Source organism: Pseudorca crassidens, chromosome 6 (genome assembly GCF_039906515.1).
Source record: "Pseudorca crassidens isolate mPseCra1 chromosome 6, mPseCra1.hap1, whole genome shotgun sequence".
NCBI lineage: Eukaryota > Metazoa > Chordata > Mammalia > Artiodactyla > Delphinidae > Pseudorca > Pseudorca crassidens.
The window spans coordinates 13,932,645-13,952,316 of NC_090301.1; the positions used below are offsets into that span (position 1 = coordinate 13,932,645).

A 19,672-nucleotide genomic window follows, 5' to 3' on the forward strand; every position below is an offset into this window, starting at 1 on the left:
TAGGGAATAACTTTAAGTTTCAAGCACAAGTTAAATGTGATTGAGTTCTAAAGAATATTGATTAAGTAAGTATTGAGTACCTTACCCAAATATTGTAAGCCTTGTCAGACAGGTGGAATTGAATTATCTTTAACAGCTTGGATGTTTTAATCTGCTGTCTCACGGATAATACATTTTAAACAAAATAAGCTACTTGATAAATGCTGCAGTTGGTTTTCAGAGTCCTGCTTTATAAAGAGCTGGCAAAAATAGTGGGATAAACAAAAACATAAATTGATTTTCTTAAGCCATTATTGGAATTGCTAGTAATTTTAGTGGTTCAAGCTTCCTTTTCTCGTCCCAGTCAGCTTGCGATCAGTGAGGCTAGTGAGCAGTGATTTAGGTAGAAGGTAAAATTAAGTAGAAAATTCCTGTAATATTTTAAATTTTAGCTAAGTCACAAACCAGAAGCCTGAGCATAAGTGGCGTATGTAAAATGCCATTCCTATGGCTCCAAAACCTTCTGGCTGCTTGCATCTCAAACCAGGGAATAGTGAAAAGGCACACGAAGTTTTTTGTCTTTACTCACACTATGTGCTTATAGTCAGTCTGCCGCATAAGTTTTGTTAGACATCTCTTTTACAGAAATTGCCACAAATTAGAGGAGACAGTTAAAAGTATTTAACTATAGTAACTACTAAAGGAAGCTGATCTCTTATCTTTGAATATTCTTTCTTTATAAGTTCAGTAAGATGGTGTATTCATTATTTAATGCTACACAACAGGTCTCAAATTCATGTTTTAAAACAACCACTAACAGTTTATTATCTTTCGTGGTATCTGTGGGTTGGGGATTCAGGAGGGGCTTTCTGGGTGGTTCTGGCTTGGACTCGTTCGTGAGTTTAAGATGTCAGCTGGGGCTTCAGTTGTCTAATGTTTGTCTAGGGCTGGAAAATGCTATCGGTATGCGCCTTCTTCCACGTGGCTGGCAAGTTTGTTTTGGCTGTTGGTAAGAGGTCTTAGTTTCTCTCCACATGGGCTTTACCAAACATGGCTGTTTGATTGTCCTTGCCTCCTGGTGGCTAACTTTCCCTAGAGCAAGCGATCCAAGAGACCCAGGAAGAACCTGCAGTGCCTTTATGACCCAGCCTTGGAAGTCACGTATCGTCACTTCCTTATTTTGTTGGTCACTCAAGTCAGCCCTGGTGCAGTGAGGGGACCACACAAGGTTAAAACATACCAGGATCATTGTGGGCCATCTTGGAAACTGCCTACGAAAGGTGACATTTATTGTAGTGTCACATTTAATCCATAGTAGTCAGGCTACTCAGGCTTTTTCCTCTTTTTATATAGTTTTTGGAATGAAGTCCGTATTGTGATTTAGAACAGCTAAAATACGGAAATACATATAGTGGTAATCTGTACCTTAGATTTTTAGTAATAGCATTTAATTTTTGAAAGAGGTATGGATATTAATACATTTTTCTGAATGTTCTTTATTATACTTTTCAAAAATTTCTGAGAATGAGTCTGAAATATAAAAGCTAATTGTAGACAGTAGCAAAATTAATGTCAGACAGAATTTGAATAGAAAACCATTAAACAGCAGTGGTAATTGATATTTCATCGAGAACTTATGTCAGTAATGTGGCATAACAATATATGAAGGAAAATGGTTGGAAGTACAAGGAGAAATAGACAATTCCACAGTTACAGAAATCCCTCACAAGTGTACTGATTGACTATATGATAAAAAAGAGGGATATAGAAGATTTGAATAACACAATTAGCAAATTAAAATTGAAAGCTATACAGGGAACTTTAAACTCAGAAAGCAAAATACACAAATTGTTCTTGGGAAATATCTGAGGCTGGCATAACCTTATTACTAAAACTGAACAAGGAAAGTACAAAAAAGAAAGGGAAGCTATAGGTTATTCAAAATAAATACACAAATCTTAAGTAAAATATTATTAGCAAGTTATATTCAGCAGTCTATTGAAATAATAATTCAGTCTGTCCAAACAGGGTTTATTCCTGGAATACAAAGAAGGAATTTGTTAACAGATAGTTACTGAGATTTTATAATAATAATAAAATTAACTGATCACCTGCTATATTACCAGACATCATTTCAAGGAGAAAATCAATGATTTCCACAAATGTGCAAAAAGCACATGAGAAGAGTCAGTCCCCACTTCTTATTTCCAGATGGGGGACTCTTAGCCACCTAAGAATAGAATGAAATGCCTAATGGCATATGGGTGTATCTAATGAGAGACCTAAGCTTTAAATGAGAGACCTAAGCAAACAGTAATTAGTAGTAAAATGTTAGACACCTTCCCATTAAGGTTAGGAAAAATTTAGGATACCTGCCTTTACTACTGCTATCCAGCCTTGTTCTGCAGGTCCTAATTAACACACTAGGAAAGAAAAAGGAATGAAATTTATAAATATCAGGAGTTGACAAAGTTTGTCGACAGTATGATTGTCAGCTGTAATAATCAACTGAGAAATGAGAGTTTGGTTGAAAAGTTTTTCTATAAATCATACTTACTGTAAGTCAACTTTTCTCTACATCAGAATTAATCTGAAAATGACATGAGAAAAAGGATGTTTTAATAAGAATCATAATCTTTCTAGGAATCATTCTAACCCAAAAAGTAGAAGACTTAATCGAAAAAGGCAATAAAAGAAAAGAATATGGAAGGGTAAATGTACCTGAAAGGGAAAGCTATGTGTTATAAAGGACTTTTTTTTTTTTTTAAGTCACCTATAAATTCAGTGAAATGTCAGTCCAAATCTGCGGAAGATTTCTTTTCTGTGAAACTTGACAGGCTGATCCCAGAGTTCATCTGGGCAAGAAAATGCACAAGAATAGGCAAAGAGGGGCAGGGATTTGGGAGATGGGAAGGCCCAGTAAGAGGGAAAGGAGTATGTCTTAATACCCAGACATACCTCAAAGTTAAAATTGTTTTTAACATGTGTAGACAAATAGGTCATTTGAACAAAATAGTCCAGAAACAGATGAGTATATAGAGAGGTTTTTGGAATGCGATATATTTACTATTTCTAATAAACTAAATTAAAATAACTGCTACTTCATTTGTGGGAATGGAAGGAGAATAGTATGGCGAACTTAGTTCCATATGTCATATCAAATGTAAAATCAAATTCCAGGTAGATGTAAGTACAAATCTATAAATGTAATAGAAAAAAACAATATTTTGATAAGCGTGATATAAGTAAGGCCTTTTTTCAAGCCTGTTACATAAACCACAAAGAAAAAGACTGACAGATTTAACCAAGTAAAAAGTAATAAAACATGTAAATGATGAAATAAGTTAAAAGAGAAGATAAAGAGTCTAAGAGAGGGCCTCCCTGGTGGCGCAGTGGTTGAGAGTCCACCTGCCAATGCAGGGGACATGGGTTCGTGCCCTGGTCCGGGAAAATGCCACATGCCGTGGAGCAACTAGGCCCATGAGCCATGGCTGCTGAGCCTGCGCGTCCGGAGCCTGTGCTCCACAGCGGGAGAGGCCACAACAGTGAGAGGCCCGCATACCCCCCCCCAAAAAAAAAAAAAAAAAAAAGAGTCTAGGAGAAATTATTTACAGCAAGTAAGAGTATTGAAAACTGTAATACATAAAGAGCACCAGTAAATCAATACAAAAACAGTTGAATAGAAAAACGTGGAAGGAATATGAATAGATAAAGCACAGAAGAAGAGTTACAGATATCTTGTAAACATAAAAAGATGGTTTTTTCTCCTATTGGTTATAGAAGTACAAATTAAAATAATGAGATAACATTTTTAGCCCAATAGATAGGCAAAAGAAAAAGCCAGTTCTCTGTTTGAAGGTAGAGAGAATGAATACTTGAAACTGCTGTGAAGTTAAATAGTTAAGAAACTTGAAAGGCAGTTTGTCACTGTCTGTAAAATCTTTATAACTCTGAGGAAACAAGTACATTTCTAGAAATCTGCTTCAGAAACCTAGCTCTTGTACTCAGGCAGAAATGCACGCTCCATCACAAAATTGGATACCATCTCAATCTCCATATTGTGATAGAGCAGTACTATGGAATTCCTGTAGCTTTAATGTCGTTATGCAAACATGCAAAATCATCAAGAAATTAATGGAAGAATTCATATGGTGTGATCCTGTTTATATTTAACACTGATACTAGTGTACAGGTAAGTATGTTAATGTACATACATGTATATGTGTATTTGTATTCATATGTGTGTGTGTGTGTATATGTGTGTATGTAGATGTATTTTTAAAAATGGTATAGAAGGATGAACATTGAATTGCAGTACAGACATTTCCTGACTTATGGTGGTTTGACTTAAGATTTTTCAACTTTATGATGGCACAAAGCAGTACGCATTCGGTTGAGGCTGTACTTTGAATTTTGATCTTTTCCCAGGCTGGGATCAGCAAGCTGCAGCTCTCAGCTAGGTGATCACAAGAGTAAACAACTGATACACTTATCACCGTTCTGTACCCATACAACCATTCTGATTTTTACTTTCAGTACAATATTCAATAATTACATGAGATATTCAACACCATTATAAAAAATAGGCTTTGTGTTAGATGATTTTGCCCAACTATAGGCTAAGGTACGTGTTCTGAGCATGTTTAAGGTAGGCTAGGCTCAGCTAGGATGTTCAGTAGGTTACACGCATTAAATGCATTTTCAGCTTATTCAGTACTATGAGTTTATTAGGATATAACGCCGTTGTAATTTGAATAAGATCTGTAGCTACCTCTAGGAATGATCTGTAGTTGTTAAAATACCACCTAAGAAGGTATTTCCGGTTCTTTGACTATGGTTAAACAATAATACATGTAAATAAGTCACTTTTATCATGTACATAATAATTACAGTTAACATTCTAATTATTAGTAGCACCTATTTAATATGGTGGGATTAACATTTATATGTCTAAAGTATGTAGACATGCTGAGATCATTTGAAGCAAGGGAACATGCATCGTCATCACTAAAGGTCACATTTCTTTCAGTTTCACTTACCTGACAGTCCTTTAGAAAAGCCTAAACTGTTCTTCAGAGACTTGTGAAAGGGAGAACAACTCTCTCCAGATCAGTTACATACTCTGAATAACACCATCTTTATACCCACTCTTCCTAAGCTCCTTTTGAGAAAAAAACATCTTTATACAATGTGAATCAAAATGATGTATCCTAATACGAAGATTTGCTGCACCATACAGTACTGTAGATGTGAAGGGACTAAATCATATACATGTACAATTCTCTTACTGTCCCATTGACATAAAAAGAGTATAATGAGGGCTTCCCTGGTGGCGCAGTGGTTGAGTCCGCCTGCCGATGCAGGGGACACGGGTTCGTGCCCCGGTCTGGGAATATCCCACATGCCGCGGAGCAGCTGGGCCTGTGAGCCATGGCCGCTGGGCCTGCATGTCCGGAGCCTGTGCTCCGCCACGGGAGAGGCCACAACAGTGAGAGGCCCGCGTACCACAAAAAAAAAAAAAAAAAAAAGAATATAATTTAAAAGTTACAGATTCACTCTTTCCTGAACTGCTTTTTTTTTCAGTATTACATTTTATTCATACCATAATAATGTAGCAAAAATTATCACCTGCACTTCAAAACATATTTCATGTTGCTTTTCATATTTAGTATTAATTACCAAGTATTTAAAAAATTTTTTTCTTAATTTGATTATACAGGCAGTAAAAATGGTCAACTTGGATTGTAAATTTTGGTAGTATGATGGAAGACCTTAGGTCACTCTTACTTTGATTATTTCTAGGAAAGAAGTTGCTAAGCAAAAGAGTAGTATGGATAAACTTGAGAGGATGATTGTAGAGTATTTATAAAATTAGCAATCATATGTTGATTAACACTTTGTTTTTTACCTAAATATTAAAGCAGGTCCCTTAATAATCTCTGCTGGATGACATTCTTAGACTACGCTTTATATCTCTGAAACAAAAAGTACATGTCTTCTCAGTATTTTGTAATTTGAACTACCTTTTTCTCTAATTTGTTCAAATAAGTGAGATTTTAGAGTCATAATAGTCAGGAAGTTCTTTGTTGTAAATTATTTAATGGAATTACCTCTCTAATTACTGCTTCGTCAATTTTACTTACTAATTAATCTTTCAAAAAATCTAATTATGTTAATCTGATGAAATTTCAGGAAATCCAACAAGAGACAGATATCCCTGAAAGAGAACTTGTTAGAGCCCTGCAGTCCCTCGCCTGTGGTAAACCAACACAGCGGGTTCTCACAAAGGAACCCAAGTCAAAGGAAATAGAAAATGGTCACATATTTACAGTTAATGATCAGTTCACATCCAAACTACACAGAGTCAAGATTCAAACAGGTATCTGGAATTATATTTTTCTCTCTAAAAAAATTATATATATTTCTTCTTTCTAAAAAAATTCTTAATTGTTGGATTTCTATTTTTTAAAAAGTAATGCTTTTCTGGTGCTGCATGACATATAGGCTTAAGAAATAAAGCACTTTTATTGATATGTATTCCTGTCAAAATGCAGTTGAATCCAAGTACAGTAAGCATTTAAAAAAGTCATTCATAATGTGAACAAGTATTTATTTCCATATGGTTTTCTACAAGTGAAATATAATTTTATGAACATATTAGTATTTATAATTGTTTTTAACTGGTTAATTGATAGTCATTGATGTCTATTTTAAAGCATTTACAAATTTCTCAAAATTGGGAGTTACCTATTTAAAATTTAATCTTTAAATGCAACTATTTATATTTGATAAATACTTTCTAAGTTTCAAAATTTTAAAACCCATATTCTCTCTCTAACTTAAAACCAGTGATGACCCTGTTGTGAACACATTTTGGTACAGCTTTTTTTTAGGTTGATGGTAAACGTCCTACTTACTGTATATTTAGCAATGTAAGGTGTATATTTTCTATGCATTTAAGGAGGAAAAAAGGCACTTTACCTTTGCTGATTTTTAAAACTCTAATGTAGCTTGCTACCTGGTTTCAAAACTAGTATTAGGTAAGCTTCCCAATGCTAGTTTATCCATTACAGCTAATACGTCTGTACCGTAAGATTAACTTTTTAAATGACTACAATTTTCTGATTTGAAAATGGTTTTACATTATATATTAATAAAAGATAGTCTTTTTAAAATTATTTTAATGTTAAATATACAATTGATTGCCAGAATATATTGATTCAAGAACATTTTAATATACTTTTGTTTTTCTTTTTGACCCTAATTGGATATTCTTTTCAAAGCAGAGTGGTCTCTCTTTACAGACTTGACTACTTTGTCCCATCATTGCAAACCTTATCATTGTATCTTATCTTCATCACCAAAATTGATCCATATATTTGGGACACATGTATATTAAAAATAAAACAGAACTGTGCTAAGGAGGGTCATGGAATAAAATTTCTTCTTCTCCCAGTACAAGACATATGACTATAGTTTTGGGCAGAAATGGGTTTTGGATATCAGGACTTACTTGAATTTCAGATTTGGAGGATATATGGTGATACATATCTGAAATACCCAGCCTCACCCTGCTTTATCCTAAATAAATAAGTGTCTTTGTAATGCAAGATTCCATCGTGTCCTGCAAATATTGTCAGATATTATTGTGATTATCAGAAAAATAGTCTTCTTCATAGATTGTTAATTTTTGGTGTTAAGTGTGTGTGTATAGTATTTTAGATCTGATTAAAATAGGAATATAGTTATACATGATGAAGAATTTGACTCGATGACCTTTTAAAGTTCTTTTCAGCTGTAAAATTCTGTAAAGAAAAATGTTTTTCATTTTGAAATGGTGCTTAGATTATCTTGGCTCTTACTGATATTTTGTAGAAGTTAAAATTTTCTCTCTGGTGATAAGTATTGTGACCACATAGTGTTTTTAAAGTTGTGAAAATACATGTTTGCCTTTTTGAGAAAGTACTCAGGCTCGTAATCAAATATTCAGAGAGGCTGATCTTACCTACTTATGCTGCTTTTTACTGTGGTCAGTAATAGACATTCAAGCAAAAACTGAAAAGCATTTACTCAAATAACACAACCTTTGAAAAGAATTAGATTCGTTGTATTTTACAGTGATTTCTATAGTTGACAGCCTTCCCCACCACCAGCACTCACCTTCTCTGTCCCTTTCCTCCTAATACATCTAGATACTTAGGTACCCACTTACACAGCACATACCCTTGTTATGCTCTTCTTAAATGCAGAGAGTATTGTGCTAGGCTCTGGGAGTGAGCTCCTGCCCTCACATTTTTAAAAACATCATAATTCAGTGTGTATCACCACAATCTTCCCATTTATCTTGGAGTATATTAATTTAGGTGACCAGATTTAGATGAACCAAGTGGATTGTTAAAAAGTTTTTTTCCCTCCACCATTTTATTTTATATATTTTCACATCTGCAGGAAAAGTGAAAAATGCTCTAATAGATAATCATTAAGACTTTGCCACATTTGCTCAAGCACCCTTATTTCCACCCTTGTGCTCTCCCTCTCTCCATTCATATATGTATATATTTCCTACAGCATTTTTTAAAATATTTTTTAAATAGTTCTTTATTTGAGTATAATTGCTTTACAATACTGTGTTAGTTTCTGTTGCACAAGAAAGTGAATTAGCCATGTCCCCATATCCCCTCCCTTTTGAGCCACCCTGCCATCCTCTCTATCCCACGTCTCTAGGTCATTGCAAAGCACCAAGCCCATCTCCCTGTTCTATGCAGCTGCTTTCCATCAGCCAACTATTTTACATTCGGTAGTGTATGTATGTCAATGCTACTCTCACTTCGCCCCAGTTTCGCCCTCCCACCCCATGTCCTCAAGTCCATTTTCTATGTCTACCTCTTTTTTTTAGATTCCACATATATGTGTTAATATATATTTGTTTTTCTCTTTCTGATTTACTTCACTCTGTGTGACAGACTCTGGGTCCATCCACCTCACTACAAATAACTCCAGTTTTCTTTTTATGGCTGAGTAATATTCCATTGTATATAAGTGCCACATCTTCTTTATCCATTCATCTGTCATTGGACATATAGGTTGGTTCCGTGTCCTGGCTATTGTAAATAGTGCTGCAGTGAACATTGTGGTACATGTCTCTTTTTGAATTATGGTTTTCTCAGCGTATATGCCGAGTAGTGGGATTGTTGGGTCATATGGTAATTCTAGTTTTAGTTTTTTAAGGAACCTCCATACTGTTTTCCATAGTGGTTGTATCAGTTTACATTCCCACCAACAGTGCAGGAGAGTTCCCTTTTCACCACACCCTTTCCAGCATTTATTATTTCTAGATTTTTTGATAACGGCCATTCTGACCAACATGAGGTGATACCTCATTGTAGCTTTGATTTGCATTTCCCTAATAAATAGTGATACTGAGCATCTTTTCATGTGCCTCTTGGCCATCTGTGTGTCTTCGTTTGTGAAATGTCTATTTGGGTCTTCCACCCATTTTTAAACTGGATTGTTTGTTTTTTTTATATTGAGTTCCATGAGCTGTTTGTATATTTTGGAGATTAATCCTTTGTTGTTTCATTTGCAAATATTTTCTCACATTCTGAGGGTTGTCTTTTTGTCTTGTTTATGGTTTCCTTTGCTGTGCAAAAGCTTTTAGGTTTAATTAAGTCCCATTTGTTTATTTTTGCTTTTATTTCCCTTACTCTAGAAGGTAGGTCAAAAAAGATCTTGCTGTGGTTTATGTCAAAGGGTGTTTTTCCTATGTTTTCCCCTAAGAGTTTTATAGTGTCTGGTCTTACATTTAATTCTTTAACCCATTTGGAGTTTATTTTTGTGTATGGTGTTAGGGAGGGTTCTAATTTCATTCTTTTACATGTAGCTGTCCAGTTTTCCCAGCACCACTTATTGAAGAGGCTGTCTTTTCTCCATTGTATGTTCTTGCCTCCTTTGTCGTAAATTAGTTGACCATATGTGCGTGGGTTAATCTCTGGGCATTCTGTCCCGTACCATTGCTCTGTATTTCTGTTTTTGTGCCACTGCCGTACTGTCTTGATTACTGTAGCTTTGTGGTGTAGTTTGAAGTCGGGGAGCCTGATACCTCCAACTCTGTTTTTCTTTCTCAAGATGCTTTGGCTATTCGGGGTCTTTTATGTTTCCATACAAATTGTAAAATTTTTTGTTCTAATTCTGTGAAGAATGCCATTGGTAGTTTGATAGGGATTGCATTGAATCTGTAGATTGCTTTGGGTAGTATAGTCATTTTCACAGTATTGATTCTTCCAACCCAAGAACATGATATATTTCTCCATCTGTTTATGTCATCTTTGATTTCTTTCATCAGTGTTTTATAGTTTTCTGAGTACAAGTCTTTTGCCTCCTTAGGCAGGTTTATTCCTAGGTATTTTATTCTTTTTGTTGCAGTGGCAAATGGGAGTGTTTCCTTTATTTCTCTTTCTGATTTTTCATTGTTGGTGTAGAGGAATGCCAGAGATTTCTGTGCATTAATTTTGTATCCTGCAACCTTACCAAATTCATTGATTAGTTCTAGTAGTTTTCTGGTGGCATCTTTAGGATTTTCTACATATAATATCATGTCATTGGCCAACAGTGACAGTTTTACTTCTTCTTTTCCAATTTGTATTCCTTTTATTTCTTTTTCTTCTCTGATTGCTATGGCTAGGACTTCCAAAACTATGTTGAATAATAGTGGCGAGAGTGAACATCCTTGTCTTGTTCCTGATCTTAGTGGAAATGCTTTCAGTTTTTCATGATTGAGTATGATGCTTGCTGTGGGTTTGTCATATATGGCCTTGATTATGTTGAGGTAGGTACCCTCTATGCTCATTTTCTGGAGTTTTTATCATAAATGGGTGTTGAATTTTGTCAGAAGCTTTTTCTGCATCTATTGAGATGATCATATGGTTCTTATTCCTTAATTTGCTAATGTGGTGTATCACATTGATAGATTGCATATATTGAAGAATCCTTGCATACCTGGGATAATTCCCAGGGATAATTCCCAATCATTGATCATGGTGTATGGTCCTTTTAATGTGCTTTTCGATTCTGTTTGCTAGTATTTTCTTGAGGTTTTTTCCGTCTATGTTCATCAGTGATATTGGTCTATAATTTTCTTTTTTTGTGATATCTTTTTCTGGTTTTGGTATCAGGATGATGGTGGCTTTGTAGAATAAATTTGGGAGTGTTTCTCCCTGTGTAGTTTTTTGGAAGAGTTTGAGAAGGATGGGTGTTAGCTCTTCTCTAAATGTTTGATAGAATTCGCCTGTGAAGCCATCTGGTCCTGGACTTCTGTTTGTTGGAAGATTTTTAATTATGGTTTCAATTTCATTACTTGTGATACATCTGTTTATATTTTCTAATTCTTTCTGGTTCAGTCTTGGAAAATTGTACCTTTCTAAGAATTTGACCATTTTTTCGTGGTTGTCCATTTTATTGGCATATAGTTGTTGGTAGTAGTCTCTTATAATTCTTTGTATTTCTGCAGTGTCAGTTGTGATTTCTCCTCTTTCATTTCTAATTTTATTGATTTGTGTCCTCTCCCTTTTTTTTTTGATGAGTTTGGCTAAAGGTTTATCAATTTTGTTTATCTTCTCAATGAACCAGCTTTTACTTTTATTGATCTTTGCTGTTGTTTTCTTTGTTTGTATTTCATTTATTTCTGCTTTGATCTTTATGATTTCTTTCCTTCTACTGATTTTAGGTTTTCTTTGTTCTTCTTTCTCTAGTTGTTTTAAGTGTAGGGTTAGATTGTTTATTTGAGATTTTTCTTGTTTCTTGAGGTGAGATTCTATTGCTATAAACTTCCCTCTTAGAACTGCTTTTGCTGAATCCCATAGGTTTTGGGGTCGTCGTGTTTTCATTGTCATTTGTTTTAGGTATTTTTTGATCTCCTCTTTGATTTCTTCAATCTCTTGGTTGTATAGTAGAGCACTGTTTAGTCTCCATGTATTTGTTTTTTACAGGTTTTTTCCTGTAATTGATTTCTAGTCTCATAGCATTGTGGTCAGAAAAGATGCTTGATACAATTTCAATATTCTTAAGTTTTTCAAGGCTTGATTTGTGACCCAAGATGTGATCTATCCTGGAGAGTGTTCCATGTGCACTTGAGAAGAAAGTGTATTCTGCCACTTTTGGGTAGAATGTTCTATAAATATCAATTAGATCTATCTGGTCTCTTGTGTCATTTAAAGGTTGTGTTTCCTTATTTATTCTCTGTTTGGATGATCTGTCCATTGGTGTAAGTGGGGTGTTAAAGTCCCCTACTATTATTGTGTTTCTGTCAGTTTCTCCTTTCATGGTTGTTAGCATTTGCCTTATGTATTGAGGTGCTGCTGTGTTGGTGCCTAAACATTTATAATTGTTGTATCTTCTTCTTGGATTGATCCTGTGATCATTATATAGTGTCCCTCCTTATCTCTTGTAACAGTGTTTATTTTAAAGTCTATTTTATCTGATACGAGTATTGCTACTTCAGCTTTCTTTCCATTTGCATGGAATATCTTTTTTCCATCCCTTCAGTTTCAGTCTGTATGTGTCCGTAGGTCTGAAGTGGGTCTCTTCTAGACAGCATATATATGAGACTTGTTTTTGTATCCATTCAGCAAGTCTGTGTCTTTTGGTTGGAGCATTTAATCCATTCACGTTGAAGGTAATAATCAATATGTATGTTCCTATTACCATTTTCTTAATTGTTTGGGTTTGTCTTTGTGGGTCTTTTTCTTCTCTTGTGTTTCCCCCTTAGCAAAGTTTCTTGAGCGTTTGTTGTAAAGCTGGTTTGGTGGTGATGAATTCTCTTAGCTTTTGCTTGTCTGAAAAGCTTTTGACTTCTCCACTGAATCTTTTTTTTTTTTTGGTGGTACGCGGGCCTCTCACTGTTGTGGCTTCTCCCATTGCGGAGCACAGGCTCCGGACGCGCAGGCCCAGCGGCCATCGCCCACAGGCCCAGCCGCTCCACGGCATGTGGGATCCTCCCGGACTGGGACACAAACCCGCGTCCCCTGCATCGGCAGGCGGACTCCCAACCACTGTGCCACCAGGGAAGCCCTCTCCATCGAATCTTAATGACCTCCTTGCTGGGTAGAGTAATCTTGGTTGTAGGTTTTTCTCTTTCATCACTTTAAGTGTATCCTGCCACTCCCTTCTGGCCTGCAGAGTTTCCACTGAAAAATCAGCTGATAACCTTATGGGGATTCTTTTGTATGTCATTTCTTGTTTTTTCCCTTGCTGCTTTTAATAGTTTTTCTTTGAATTTAATTTTTTTTACTTTGATGATTACGTGTCTTGGTGTGTTTTTCCTCCGGTTTATCCTGTATGGGACTCTGTGCTTCCTGGACTTGGGTGACTATTTCCTTTCCCGTGTTAGGGAAGTTTTCAATTATAATCTCTTCAAATATTTTCTCAGACCCTTTCTTTTTCTTTTCTTCTTCTGGGACCCCTCTAATTCGAATATTGGTGAGTTTCGTGTTGTCCCAGAGGTCTCCGAGATTGTCTTCAACTCTTTTCATTCTTTTTTCTTTATTCTGCTCCTCGGCAGTTACTTCCACCATTTTGACTTCCAGCTCACTGATTTGTTCTTCTGCCTCAGTTATTCTGTAATTGTTTCCTTCTAGTGTAATTTTCATTTCAGTTATTATGTTCATCTCTGTTCTTTAGTTCTTCTAGATCTTTGTTAAACATTTCTTGTATGTTCTCAGTCTGTACCTTCATTCTGTTTCTGAGATTCTGGATCATCTTTACTGTCATTATTCTGAATTCTTTTTCAGGTAGGTTGCCTATTTCCTCTTAATTTATTTGGCCCGTTAGGTTTTTACCTTGCTCCTTCATCCGTGACGTGTTTTTTGCTGTCTCTCTCTTTTTTTTTTTTTTTAATGAGGGGATTGTGTTCCTACCTTACTGGTTTGTCCTGAGGCTTCCAGCACTGGAGTTTGTAGGCTTATTGGGTAGAGCTGGGTCTTCATGCTGAGCTGAGGACCTCTGTGGTCCTCACTCTGATGAATATTCCCTGGGGTCTGAGGTTCTCTGTCGGTCCAGTGGTGAGATAAAAGGAAAAGGGATAGGGGCCTTGGCTGTGGAGGGGTTGCTTAAGCAAGAGCGAGGTTTGGGTGGTGGGCAGGGCCTATGCTCAGGACCCACAGGGCTGGAAAAGGCCCTGGGGGCTGTGGGGGGTGGAGCTTAGGCTCAAGGAACAGAAGGGGCCCAGGCTTGCCCCCCACACCTGGTCTCAGAGGGCAGGGGACCTCACCTAGGGGCTCAGCAGGCTTCCTGGGCTCAAGTGGTGGGGCAAATGCCCTCCTCTCCTCTCCTGCGCCTCTGGTCTGGGAGGGCCCCTCCTGATCTCCTGGGCTTCCCTCCTGTGCCCCCAAGGACCTACGTGGCCTGGAGGGGACTTTGGGGGGCAGGGGACTGGCCTGGGAACTCAGCAGGCTCCTTTCCCACTCTTCCTGGTGAGTCCCTCCTGCCCGTGTCTTCTGACCTACCCGGCCTCAGGGGTGCCGATCCTGTCTGGCCTCCACTTCTCCTCCCCCCCTCAGTCACCCTGTGTCCTACCGGTTCACTTTGCAGTTCCTCCCGTCTCCTTGGGCATGAGAGTCCCCCACCAGCAGCCGGCAGGTGCCCTAGTTGTGGGGAGACGCTAACTCCGCATCTTTCCACACCGCCATCTTGACTCCGCCTCCTTTCCTACATCATTTTAACTTAATTTGCCAGCGTTATAACACTTCCCACTTAAATACTTGAGCATATACCTATCTCAGAATTAAGATTTTACCACATAATTGTAATACTGTATCACACCCCAAAAAATTAATTCCAAACATCTATATATCACCCATATTTACATGTCCACAGTTATCTCAAAAATGCCTTTCATATCTTATTTTTTGGATCCAGGATTCAGTCAAGGGTTCCACATTACATTGATTTTAATGTTTCTTTAGTTCTATTCAATCTAATCCAGTGCCTCTATCTTTTTTTTCCCCTCATGACATTGAATTTTTGAAGAAAAGCATTTTTCTTCTTTAGTTGAGCATTTTATTCTAATTTTACTCTTTTTTATTAAGGTATTGATTAACTTGGGAGAAGATACTGAAGCAGAATTCTTAACCAAGGGATTCTAATTAGAAACAGCTAAATGAATATGCACACCAAAATGATCTTCTAAATTGTACAGTCTGCTATCTCCTGGTTGTGCCCAGGCCTAAGTCAGCAATGTTGCATATGGTTCTTTGTAATTTTACAATTTCTCCCTCCAGAAACTTCACATCTATCTCCTATTGATGACCAAATAAACAAAAAAAATCTTTCTCTGCTGCTTCAATTAGAGCAAAGTTATAAGAGAAAGGGACTTTTATACTTATTTCTTTAGCAGTTGCCTTGAAGACTATAGGGAATAACAGTAAAACTTCTAAAGAGTGGAATATAGTTTGCATTAGTCATATTGAGATTATGACATTTAATAATTACCAAGATACATGTTAAGAAATTGTTGAATAATTGATGAGAGGTACAAAAGAATTGTTACGGAGTTAAGTGACATTCTAGTGGTACTTTAAATTTTTTATTTAGTTAACTAAATCTTGGCAATACCTGTTCTTTCCTCCTCTTAAAGTCCCCACGTTTCTTCTGTTTGAGGTACTTTTGGTGAGGTTTAACTTGGAGTCATGGTGGTAAAATACTAGTTAACCTCTGGAAGTTACAAGCAATGAAAACTATTTACTGATAATTTTACTGCTAAATATATCCAGCTAGTGTTTTTCTTCTAGGAAAGGAGTCATTGAATTCTATAAAAATAAAATCGGTTTTATCATCTCTGTAAAATTAAACTCCTAATATTTAAAAAGAATAATATAGAATTGAAGAATTTTTATATCACTGCTTGTTAATTATTTAAATATTTATTAAAGTAAACGTTGAATTAGGCACTTTTTGAGTGTTTAATAAGTATATGTGTGGTGTATATTCAGAGGTTGACATTGATTTCTCTCTTGATAATAGTAAATTATATTAAGTTTGCTTACAAACATTTTTCCTTACTTTTGAAATTTACATCATAATCACATGGTAAATGTCTTTATTTCTCTTTTAGTTGCTGCCAAACAAGGTGAATCTGACCCAGAAAGGAAAGAAACAAGGCAGAAAGTAGATGACGACAGAAAACATGAGATAGAAGCTGCTATAGTGCGGATAATGAAATCTAGGAAGAAGATGCAGCACAATGTGTTAGTAGCAGAGGTGAGGACACTTCCAGACTGGATTAATGTAGAAAAGACAAAATTACTTTAACTGTTTAAATTTAGGAAAGTACTGTATTCAGCTAATTTAAAATACAGTCTTAAAATTAGAAAACCGTAGTCAAATAACACATTATTAAAAGCATGGTACTTGCTTGATAGTTAAACATAGCAATGCGTCAAAATATGTGCACACTTTAAGAACTAATATGTTTGTAATGAAGATAATAATAGAATATTGTCACATGAAGAATAAAGAAAAAGCTTTTCACTGCTATTTAGTACTTTGATGTAAAACAAACTACCTGTACTTCTAAAAATTAATGGCTTATTTATTGAGTAAAAGTTAGGAAACTAAGGAGGGGAAGACCATTGTGAAGCCATTGGAATAGTGAGGAACAAGGTGATTAGGGCTGAATAAAGTATTGGTTGAAGATAGAGAGCTGAATGAAGACACATAGGAAGTGAAATTGACAGCATTTATTGACTGATCGTGGGAAATGAGAGAGAGGAGTGGAGGACGACTCTGAGGCCCTTGCTTGCTTGGCCAGGTAGAGGCTGGTTTCTTTAACTGAAAAGGGAGGGGCAGTGTGCTGCTGTGTTCCACGGGTCAGCTAATACCACTTTTTATAAGTTGACTTCGTATCACATGGCAGAGGAAGAGAATTATAGGTGAGTGGTCAGTCAGTAATTTAAAAAATCATTAAAAAACCAAAACAAGTAAACCTTTAAGACATGTTGGCAATTAGGTGACTGGTTAGTTTTCCCGTTTTCATTGGACTGGTAAGAATAGACATTTGATGGCAGTTCCTTGAGAAGTAAATGGAGGTGAAACCACCAAGTGAGTGGTTTCTCCTTTGAGGTGTTGGCTCGTGGGAAGGGCACAGAGAGCAATACTAGAGGATTAAGTGTTTAGTTGAGGGCTTCTGGGTACTGTTTTTCTAGATGAGAAGACATTGAGTTATATTTATATTCTAAGGATAAGAAGAGATGCTTAAAAACAAAAGGGAAGAAAAAGGAGATGAGGGGTTACTTGATGTACTCAAGTCTAGAAAAAGAAAAGCGAGAGGGTTGTATAGAGAACACAGGTAGGTGGTAGATGTGTTAACAGGGATGCTACCAAATACCTTTCCCGAGAACCCAGGGCTGGGTGCAGGGGTGGTTGGAATGAAGCATGGAAACAAGCATGGACAAATGGATAAATGGATAAATGTAAGGTTGTGGGAGTTTGAGGAATTTCAAACTGAAATGGCCTCTTTTCTTATGTAAAACAGGATGTGAGGTTATGGTGCTTGAGAACTTGCTGACCTTGAATGCTGTAAATTTGTGTTATCAGCCTAAACCAGAGATTGGCAACCTTTTTTTAAATGGCCAGTTGCAGCATGAAAGCACCTGTAGATAACAAGTGAGTGTGCTGTGTTCCAGGAGGGATTACAACAGGCAGCGGGCTGTATTTGCCTGTGGACCCCAGGTCTACACAAAAGGTGTAAAAACGACAACTTTACTCAAAGAACCGAGTAGTGGATTTCGGGTGATGTAGTAAATGTAGAATGGGTGCTTATGGAACAGAACCAAAGGAGTCAGGGAGTTGAAGGTACTGTTGGGGGTGCAGCTCAGGTGATCTTTTATGAAGGAAAGAGGTGAGGTCAGACAAAGAAGTTATTGATAGCTTAGAAGAAAGGGCCAGAGGATTGATTGAGGGTCTCAAGTGGGTTGAGAACAAATTTGTTGATACTGGAGTGATAATATTAGAAGAGTGATGGATTTTAGTTGGGGAGTGAAGTGCTGACGTTTCCGATTTTGAAGAGTTAATAATCCATTGCAGCCTTCGAAATGAACTGATCCAACACGAGTAAAAGAGAAGCTGGCTTATGGCTAGATGAGTGATCTGCAAGATCACTAACTGGATTAGTGAGAAAAGCATGGGCTTCAGGGGCAGGAGGATGTAGATTCTCATCTCTTCTGGCTCTATTTACTACTTGTTCATATCATTTTTCCTTTCTGGCTTATTTTCCTCATTTGTAAAACGAGACAACCTACTTTGCAGGGTTAAGAGCATTAAATAAATAAATATAAACAAAACTGACTGATACATAGTGCATAGTCAGATTTCGGCTACTGCTGTAGTTCCTGTTGTATTATTACCGATGTCACAATACCTAGAATCCCGACAGCTGTTGGAGAAAAGAATACCAACAGTAGCACTTAACTGTGGACTGGGCATTATTCTAAAGCATCACATCTGTTAACTCACTTAATATACACAACAACTTCATGAGGTTAAGTAACTTTCCCAAGGGCCCAGAGCTAGTAAGTCGTAGAGTTGGGATTTGAATCCAGGCAAGTCTGAGTCCCGAGTTTGTGCTTTTAAACACATTATGCTACCCAAATTCTGTGAATTGGGAGAGTAACCCAGAAGTCATTAGATTATAGCTTCAAAATGGGTTAAACTATACGGTGGTATAAATTCATACTAGTATATTTCAACTAATTCGTCTATTAATCCACTTTAGCATTCACATTCTGATGTGAGGAGGTATGTTCTAGCCATACATTACATTTTCAAATAGAATCCTTTTTAATTTTCTGTATTTTTAATGTTCATAATCAAATTAGTAAAGTTTGAGCTGAGTCTTAAAATGACGTATCAGTTCTACTCAAAAATAAGAATTTTTGTGTGTTTATATAGAAATGTTTTTTGTTTTTGTTTTTTAATTTTCTGGTAGGAATTAGTGTTGTTTTTTTTTAACCTTCTCTTTTAGGTAACTCAGCAGTTGAAGGCTCGATTCTTACCAAGTCCAGTTGTTATTAAAAAACGTATCGAAGGACTCATTGAGAGAGAATATTTGGCACGAACACCTGAGGATCGCAAAGTATACACATATGTAGCATAAAATGCATTCAGAAACTTGATTTATTATTGGACTGTACTCTTCGCATGGACTGGGAAGTTCTTTTAAATCATTAAATATTAAGACGACCATCTCTTCTATTAAATTACAGTACATGTTTTAGACCATTCAGATCAAGCCTTTACTCCCTTTGAGAGTTTTCAACATCAGTTGATTGAGCTTCAGGCTTTACAACGTTTATCCCTGTAGAGATCATCTTTACAGTTCCTCGGGAAAATGTGAATGTGCCGCGTTTTGTTTTCAATACTGTATGAAAACAGGAAAAAATAAAACAAAATTTAGAAAATACAGCTCATTAAAATAAAATTGTTGGATTTCATTTCCCCAGGTCTTCAGTGTTCATGTAAATGTGTTTTTGTAGTGTTGCTTAGCACTTTGCGCATTGTATAAGTTGGGTAACAAAAATGGTAAAGGAAATGACACAATTCCCATCTCGCTCTGCTTAAGGCATTTCTTTAGCTCGTCTTGTTTAATTTAAAGGTTTGATAAATATACAGAGACCCAAGCATAAAATTTGAGCATGCTTTATTC

The 19,672-nt window shown here is 36.5% G+C and overlaps 1 protein-coding gene across 3 annotated transcripts in view; it reads left to right on the forward strand.

The window, feature by feature from the left end:
* The window catches only part of CUL3 (cullin 3), a 96,863-nt gene extending 77,399 nt beyond the window's left edge, over nt 1-19,464 (forward strand). For all 3 annotated transcript variants that reach the window (XM_067740398.1, XM_067740399.1, XM_067740400.1), the window contains 3 exons: nt 6,172-6,358; nt 16,085-16,230; nt 18,992-19,464. In XM_067740398.1, coding sequence (XP_067596499.1) covers nt 6,172-6,358; nt 16,085-16,230; nt 18,992-19,123 — 465 coding nt within the window. In that variant the 3' untranslated portion in view covers nt 19,124-19,464. The remainder of the gene's footprint in view (nt 1-6,171; nt 6,359-16,084; nt 16,231-18,991) is intronic.
* The last annotated feature ends 208 nt before the right edge of the window (nt 19,465-19,672 follow it).